The 9,606-nt window shown below is 37.1% G+C and overlaps 1 protein-coding gene across 1 annotated transcript; it reads left to right on the top strand.

Annotated features, from left to right (window-relative positions):
* The first annotated feature begins 6,593 nt into the window (after positions 1 to 6,593).
* Positions 6,594 to 8,625, top strand: LOC143548094 (UPF0481 protein At3g47200-like). Its single transcript, XM_077039350.1, has 2 exons — positions 6,594 to 6,983; positions 7,255 to 8,625. The coding sequence occupies exons 1-2, from the start codon at positions 6,666 to 6,668 to the stop codon at positions 8,569 to 8,571; spliced, it is 1,635 nt and encodes a 544-aa protein (XP_076895465.1). The 5' UTR covers positions 6,594 to 6,665; the 3' UTR covers positions 8,572 to 8,625.
* Positions 8,626 to 9,606: the final 981 nt, after the last annotated feature.

Here is a 9,606-nt window from a genome sequence, read left to right as displayed (position 1 = left end):
TAACGGGTTTCGTCATTTGATATCGCAAGTCACTTAAATTGGCCTTACAATCACCCCCTTGACTTATGATATCAAAAACTTTATTGAACCATGTCTCGCATCTTCACAATCAACCGATAAACCGAAGCTTCTTCGTTTCAATTCACCCCCTCAAGGTATGACCCACCTAATTCATTCACGAAGATATTCCCGCTTCTTTATCCATTCTCTAGGATCTTAAGCTATATAGGTTGAGAAGAGCTCGAATATCCACAAATCGATTTCGAATTATCGAGTTCAACGGTAAAATGACAAAGCTTATTAATTTGATCGAAGTTCACCTCTCGGATCCAACTTCTCGAACACCTTAGAAATAACAAGCTTTGAACACGATTAAACAATGACAAAAACCCGATCGTATTTGACTTTCTTCAGTTGGTTAACCCGGATAACAATTCTCTTTGCTCGGCCAAAACATTCCTCATAACAATATACATGTAGCCCAAAACATGTCCAAGCAATTATCTTTTTAAACAGCCCCAAAAAAAACTAAAATCTGTCCATTAAGGCCCATGGCAAGTTATATGACCAGCCCAAAAAAATAATTACCAGGAGAGATTAAAAAACAAAACCTAGGAGCATTATTGTGACAATCGTCAATTTCAGGTTAACTCCGTTAACTCAACTCCGTCAATTCAAACTTAAGATCATTGAATCTATAACGCACACTTCATTACATTTAAACTAGGGTTTAAATGACGCTTAACGCTTACTACATGTGTAGTCTTTCGGGATTTGCACCGAAACGCAAACGAGTTGACGCAAACGATTGATGAATAAACGAAAAACGTCAAAACAGTAATTATGTGATAATTATGTGTTAGACTTATGTGTTATGTGATAACATGATTATAAACGTTAACTCAAGATGTAAACAAGTTAGTTAGGCTAGAAAAGAAATACTTAGAAGTGGAGGGACTTGAGTGTAACTTGTTATGTTTATAAATACATCATTAACCAAACCCTAACTATTATTCTCCTTCCCCCACAAGTGCTGATCGGAACCTCACCCCCTTGCTCCTTGGCTGCCGTCGACTTTCACACACATATACACCATCAAATCAAGTGTTTGATCGAAGGATTAGGTGCTAGGACGGTATAATTGATTATCCTATACATCCTTATTACTTGATTTTGATGTTTGTTGGGTTAATTGAAAACCCTGAGCTGCCGATTTCATGTGTACATGTAACCAATATGATTGTTGTTGATTGAGTAATGATTTGATAACTAGAATTGATATTGTAACATGTTGATTGTTGTGTCTTTGATTTGGGTTCAAACAAAAACCCTAATCATGTATGTAATGTATAATTGATGTGCATGGATGGTGTTTATGGAGTCTAGAATGTTATATGAATGCATGATAGTTCATAGATTGTTAATATGTTGAGTTTGGATGCAAACAGTTTCTGGACAGAATGTGTATTTGATGTTTAAGTGACTGTAACGAAGTGTAAATGTGAAAATTTGTTGAGATTATTGGTACTACAGTAAACTAGGTTGAGTCTAGTTTCTATAGAGTATAAATTTGTAATTTTTGGACAAGCAGAAGTTAACTTTTATTATTTTACAAAAACGTTGTGCAAAGCTGAGCTGTTAGACCTGCTGTTAGGTTGTTTTGTAAATGTGATATCTCATGAACCACGAGACCAATTGGGTTGGTTCCACTTCTGGAAGTTGACTTATTGAGTTAGGAACCTAACCCAAGTGGTCTTGCATTTATTGGATTTTTCGTTTAACGGGAATTGCAAATAACATTCTGTTGCGCATGAATTTGACTGTTCTGAGTTTGCTGTAATGATTTGATGATTGTGAGAAAACTATGTGGAATAAAAATATAATAAAATATGTTCTAGAAACCTAAGACATATATGCTTCTGTGATGATTTTTGGTAAATTATTTGAGATGCTATGATCGGTGGAATAGTACAATCTTTTAAGTAGAATTTCTGTCTCGGTGAAACTAGCTGCTGAGATTTGTGAAAATGCATGAAACATAATACTTGCTAATTTATTATCGTGTTTTGACCAAATTGCCCTTATGGGGAATAATGGCTAGTTAATTGTCATGATTTGACCAAAATGCCCTTACGGGGAGTAATTGCTAGTGATGTGCTTTATGAATACATGACACGTATATGATTGCTTACACATGTAATGTATCACAAATACATTTGTTAAAGTCACACACGATTCACAAACGAAACACGAAACATGTTACGTGCATAGGTATTATGTGCCGGGTCTAGAGACTCGATAATATTCCGACACTTAGAAAAATCTCTTTGTTGTTTTAGAACGCTAGAGAAAGTTTTTCTGTGACGCGCATCTTGGTGATTTAGTTTGGGAATATCTTCGCAAACAGTGAGTTTCACTTACCCCTTTAAACTGTTTTTAAACGCTTTTCACTTGGGGGAGATAACATACTCCGAAAACGCTTTTAAGATTTTGTTAGTAAATTATATATCACTTGTAAAGGCTAAGTGGCAAACGAAACATTTGAAGTCCTACACATCGAACCGGTTAATATTTGGAATAGCGAGTCACTGTTGAGTAGTACTACTGGGTTTGACAAACCCCACCCAACGCTAAACTCGACTGGAGGTCGAGCGGGTGTAATTTTGGCTAACACGTACCATGGTCTGGATGACCTGGTGACAAGGCACTTAATAAACGAGTCAGCTTCGGTGTCGAACACTTAGTAATACATGCTTTATAGACTAGCTACCTATAGATATATAATTGAAATAACACTATCTGGTAACGTTGTAACGCAAAACGCTGTAACGCAAAACGCTGAACGCAAACGATAATCACTTTATTTTTATATAACTTGTGAACTCACCAACCTTGTGTTGACACTTTTAGTATGTTATTCTCAGGTAGCCGAGGCGGGCGCGCGGTTTAGGAACATGCATTGCTTGAAAAACTGTTAACTATGCAAACTTATTTTTAACGGTTATCATTGGTTTTAAATCGTCCTGCGTGACGTAACATTGTTTTCCATGGTTTTGCGTTTCCGCACTTATTTTCATTTAAACGTTTTTATGGTTTGATTATAACTGATGATTCTGATCCTGTTAGTTCACACCCTCTGACGATAAAACTCCGTTAGTGGATTTTGAGGATGTGACAATTATGTTGTCAACCACCATCTGCTTAATACATCGCCTGAAAACCAAGTTCCAGCCAGCCATTCACCGGCCACCCACTGTTGCACCATCTTCTCCTACCAGCCACTTCATCTAAACCCATCACCACGGCCATCGTTACTTCAGCCATGACCACTACTACCGCCATTACAAGCACCGCCGCTGCCGCCTATGATTAACGGCCAAAACTGTTACCGGAAAAACGTATTCCGGTATTATCGTAAACATATGGTAACTGGCCACCCATGCCAGAAAACTGTACTCAGGCCATTCATTCGTCAGATGCCGCCACTGGCCATATTCCATCATCTCGGCCACCACTCCAGCTACCTCCACCACAGCCGTTCCATGTCCACCCCCTATCACCACAGCCACCTGTCACCGCTGCCACCACATAACCGTCGAAAACACCATATTAGCTGCCGGAGCATCCGTCCTTCAACATCACCTCGTCATAAACCACCCAAATCCCACTGGATCTGGTTTAAAACTCCTCGGAAAACACTCCGCCACCGGCCACTATCTGCCGGAAATCGATATCACTCTTTTTAAAACCATGAAACTCCCAGATCTACATAGACGAACTTCGAGCACCTTTATTTCCAAACGTTATTTCCAACTTTGTTTCTAGATCTAGAAACTTTATTTTCTAACTTCAACGGGTTTTAACGTCTCGGTTCGGGTAATAGCGGAAATAGAACCTGAATATCAAGATCAAAGGTGAATCATAAGATTCGACCCGCTCTTATACCAATTGTAGGTCCCGAAACCGGATCCGACAACGAACGGCTTTGTTCTTGATAATTTTGCTCGAGACGGATGCGGTAAATCAAACGATCAAACATAATATATAAAGATAATATAAAGTATAGGAACGATCTCGTCATCGGTTGAAAGATTTAGTATATTAAACACGAACCGACCTACCCAAGGTGAGCTCCCCTTGGGTGGATGACTTACGCCATGGAAAACACACACATACATATGGCAACATGTTACATATATATAGCAAAAAAAACAATATTCTTTCTAGAAGCGTTCTCCATTGAAGCTAAACGCGTGTCTCGAAGCTCTCGTTTCGTGTCTGGTTTTACTCGCCGACACTAAATATTATCTTGACCATAAATATATAACGAGTTTCGTCATTTGATATCGCGAGTCACTTAAATTGGCCTTACATGAACCCATGCATATAAGACATGAGTTTATTCAAGCTGTTCAATATATTGGTTTCTAAAGACGCAATCTTTTTTTATTACTAACTATATCATATTGCATTTATTTAACCCTGTAATACATGTGATTCTAACTGCTATCATATATTTTAATATATAAAATAAGACTATAACTTTAGTATTTAAAGTATACGGTAACAAAAAAGTTGGCATTCAAAACTTCTCTCAGTCAACGACTAAGGATCTTCTCATTTCTTCTGGTAAGACTTCATTTTGAATCTGTTAATTTGTATTTTGTAAACCCTGAATGTGAGTGAAATTGTGAAAACCGAATTTGTGTTTTTGAACGTATGTTAATGTGGTTAATCTATTCTGCCTGTTTTCTTATTTTCAATGTCCTATTTAAAAATGTTTTCTTCATATATGTACTTATGTAGCCTGTGATGAATGTGTTCCACTGATTTAGAAAGTTATCACATAAAAGATTCTTAAATATGTTGTTATAGGTTTAGATAGCAATTAGTAAGGCGGGCAAAGGGTCTGGCGGGTTCGGTTACAGGTCATAACGGGTTTGGGCCAAAACAGGTTGATTTAAAAAGGTTGTTTAGATTCGAGTCGGGACAAGTTCGATTCATAAAGGATTGATTCAAAATAAATGGTTTTTTGAAATTATTGTATATTTCAGATTTTTTTTATGAGTTATGACTTTGACTTTCTGGTTTTCTACATCGGTTAATTACGCACGTTCATGCGTTAGTTACGTGTGTTTAAAGGACGGCTACGCGTATACCGGTGCCGGTTACGCATACCAGGGCCAGGAAACGTGTGTCCGTGGTCATGTAAATTAAGAGCGTAACCCAACCTTGATTATCCAGTATATCTTTGTAATCGGTGAATAGCATTTCTCGAATTGGGCAGACTATCTGTCCTATTTTCAGTATCTATCAAGGTGTTGATAACAAATAGCAACAAAAGTTCAGGTCAAACATAAACTTTTTAATGTATTTATCATAGCGAAAGCCATTTCTTCTTCTACCAAAATGCTCATACATTTGATTTCAGTTCAAATGATACGAGCGAGTCAGCCCAAATCGGTGAAGAGACGGATCAACGGATCAACATGGGTCAAAATATTAAGATGGTCCGACAATCTATTTGAGTTAAACGGGTTCCTCAAAAACTTCTTGATTAAGTTAAAAGATGGCTTGGCTTGCAAGACTTTTAAATCTATCTTTTATTTGTTTTCCTTATTGTTTTAGAATTGTTTTATTTCCTATTTTCATGCAATCGTTTCCTATATATTATAACTTGGTTTTGAGATAATAATCAGAAAATTATTCAAACTCAACGGGTCTCTATATTGCGCTGAACATGTGCTTATTGTTTTCATTAGTATATATTATGGATGAGCTTGGTACAGTATCCATATCCGTATTTGTACCTGTACATGTACCCGTACCGAAAATCAATAAAAACATGTACCAATACCCATGCCAAGATTTTCGGTATGGTATGGCTACAGGTACGAGTATTTCGGTTTGTCACGCGGTTTTGTACCACCTTGCCTTTTATTTCCAAATCTTCGACCATCTTGAAACCGGTACTAGTACGAATAACAAACAACCTGAATTAGTCAGGGTATCGCACTCATACAGGTACACGATGGGTACGAAAACAGTACAAGTACCAAATTGGTCACCGATTTAACGATAAGATAGTATTGAAGAACCCTAATCCTGTCGCCGACTTTAAGTGATTTGTTTGTTTGTTTGAGTCTTGGATGCTATATTGTTTAATATTGAATAAGCGTTTGGTACTTGTTCAATAATAACATGCATGGTTGGAGAATTTGTTTTATATATTTAAGATGAAGAATCCCAATTAGCCCCTACATATTCCAATCATGCACAAAATACCAAACGTACCCGTACCCGGTTGTACTTGTACCGAAATTCAATAAAAACGAGTACCGATACCCATATCGAATAGGCTACATTTGTATGGGTATGGGTACATGTACGGGTACGGGTATTTGGGACAAAATGCTCATCCCTGGTATATATGGTAGCTCTTGACAACTCATGATAAGTTAAATTTTAGTGGTTTTCGTTATTTAGTTATTGCTATTTTGTTACAGATGGTGGTGTGTACTCTCGTTAGCTTTTCTATGTTTTATTAGCAACAGTAAAGTCATTTTGTTTCTTATATTTCAATTACATTCGTTTTGTCGTATAATCCGATAATATCTGCATCCTCAGGTTCCTTGGATATAGATTCTATTCTTTGTTTCTGAAAAATGTTTTCAAGCTATAGCACTCTCCATGTAAGTCAACCACGAACGCATGTCCTCTTTAAGGGAGACTCTTACGAGTTCTGGAGCATCAAGATGAAGACACTCTTAAAGTCCGAGGGTCTTTTAAACTTTCTGGAAACAGACCACACAGAAGCAAGTGATTACAAGGTTCGTCAAAAGGACTTTGAGAAGCAAGACGCCAAAGCTCTATTCATCATCCAACAAGCAGTGGATGAATCAATTTTCCCAAGCATAGCCGCTGCTACTTCAGCCAAACAAGCATGGTCGCTCCTGAAAAATCAGTATCAAGGATCAGAGAAGGTATTTACCATTAGATTATAGTTACATTGTGATAAGTAAATGTAGTTGTGTTAAAAGCATGATGACACCTCCGCTCAAAACTAGGTCTCTCAACTGTTACTAAAATAAATGGTGGAGTCCTTTATTCGCTGATCCGATGCCTATTATCTTCTAGTGATCTATTTATTGCTATTTTGTAACTGATAGTATAGTGCCTATTTGTAGCAATGACTATCCTATGTTTTCGTTCTATTAGATGTGCTGAATCAGTTTGTTTCCTATTATTGCATAGGAATTAAAGCTAGCATTTCCAGTGGCAAATAAGGATGCGAGGCTTGGAGATGTGCATATTAGCGTTCAAAGCCTTCTTGAATGTATAAAGAAAGGAGAAAATCAGACTAAACAGTCTTCACCGTCTATTTACATGGTCCCTAGTACCGTTAAAGATCACAACCTAAGTTGTTACAAGCCTCGGATGGTCTCTATTGGACCTCTGCATAGAGAAGATGAAAATCTGCAAGCAGGTGAAGAAGAAAAAGCCGTTCATGTGTTCAGTCTATTGAGCCGTGTAAATTCCATGCAGGAGGAAACATTGCAAGCGTGTGCTCTGAAGGTGAATGCTTCAATAAACCAAATCAGGTCGTGTTATGCCGAGACAATAGCCTACAATAACGCTGAACTTAATAAAATTATGGTTATGGATGGTTGTTTCATACTTGAATTCTTGTACAGGATTACAAAACGTGAAAAATCAAATTTGGGAAACATGATGTTCGTCCAGTTTACAATTTATGACCTCGTGCTGCTAGAAAACCAAATCCCCTTCCTTGTTCTTCAGCATATCTTTGAGTGCACTATTTCTAAATTTGATCAAACAGCCTCTCTTATTAATCTTATCCATGCAGTTCTAGAGCATGTTAACCCTTTTAAAGAACACAAACTAAAGAGCAGCTCAAGTACCGCTCATCATCATATTCTTGGCCTTCTGCATGAATGTTTCCAGTATGAAAATGCTACGTCATCAGAATTTCCAAATTCAAGATTTCCCTCGGCCATAGAGCTGGACAGAGCAGGGGTAAACTTTAAGCGTGTCCGAGATACAGAATGGCCATTGGTGATGGAAGTGAAATTAAGTAGGTTGCCATGCTTTTCTTGTTCTTGGGGTAAGCCTACTCTCATAATGCCGGTACTAGATATTAATGATTTCACCGGGTTGGTTTTAAGAAACCTCATTGCATATGAGCAGTTTTCTGATAATGTAACTCAATATATTACATCATATACCATGGCCATGGATATGCTGATTGATACTCAAGAGGACATTGCCAAGTTGGTAGAATCAAAAGTCCTTGTTAACCATATAGGCTCAAACCAAGAGGCTGCAGATATGATAAACAGTATATGCAAAGAAGTTGCCTGGAGAGATTTTTTTTATTATGATCAGTGGATGGAATTAAATCGGCACTACAATGGTTACTGGTCCAAAAATATTGCGTGGTTAAGACGTGCTTATTTCAACAATCCGTGGAATATCATTGCTCTATTTGCTGGAATCCTTTTATTCGCACTTACGGTGGTCCAGACTGTCTTTACCGTTAACCCTGCATGAAGCGACTAGAGATTGGGTTTGTGAGTGTTATCTTCTTTCATAGCAGTATGTATGAGTATTTTGATGATAATAGTTCAAATAATGTAATATGAAATATGCAAGTTGTAAAATAAAATTTAAAGTGTGTCATCATTCATTAGCTGTAAATCAACTGAATCAAGTTCATCCCTTATACAACACTGGTGCGGAGTTGTATTCTTTATGGGTGAAGTTATTCCAGCTTCATGCACGCGGTTATGATGTCCTCAGTGTAGAATTAATCACTCATCACTAAGAAGCACAAGGGTTGTATTGTAGTTAGTTAAAACTATGTTTAGTTATGTTTTAAACAAGTCTATAAAGTCTAGAGTCTAAAGTGTCAATATGTCAAATTTGTAATTGTTAAAAACGCGTGTCTAGAGAATTGTCAATGTTGAAAAGTCGCAAGCATGATTTGTCAAAGGTCACGACTGTTGGTGATCTATATAAGGGTTCAACATCAGATCATTCAGGCAATAAAAGATTGTTTGTTCATAACTCTATTCATTTTTTATTTCTTTATCAATTCTTTTATAGAAGATCAAATTGGGCCAAAATTTGGCATCAGAGCATCAAGGTTTCTTCGGTTGCTGGAATTGATTATCAATTGAACAAAGCAATGGTGTTTGGCGGTAATTTCCGGCAATTGATTGAAGGTTAGTGGCGGTTATTGGTTTCAATTTTCTGCAAATCAAATTCTGGTTTGTGGAGTGGTTCTAGGTGTGATTTTGATGCTAGATTGTCGCTATCTAGTAAAAACAATTAAATCAGTGTCCTAATCACCTTAAACTAGTCAGGGTAAGTAGGGTGTCGAACCATAAGGAGTGTGTGGTCAATGTAATGTGAAACTAATTCCGAACATTATGAAGTAAACTAAGAACAATGCTAATCACACTAGCAATTGATTTGATTTTATGTTAAACAATTAACTTAAACAAATATGCAGTCAAACAAAGCAAATCATACCCGGGAATTCAAGTAAGCAATTAACAGTATGCTCATGCAACCTAATAGATT

The sequence above is a fragment of the Bidens hawaiensis genome, unplaced genomic scaffold (genome assembly GCF_021521415.1).
Source record: "Bidens hawaiensis isolate Kalapana, Puna unplaced genomic scaffold, B.hawaiensis_p1.1 tig00014910_1, whole genome shotgun sequence".
NCBI classification, from domain to species: Eukaryota; Viridiplantae; Streptophyta; class Magnoliopsida; order Asterales; family Asteraceae; genus Bidens; species Bidens hawaiensis.
This window is presented reverse-complemented; position numbering and strand designations above follow the sequence as displayed.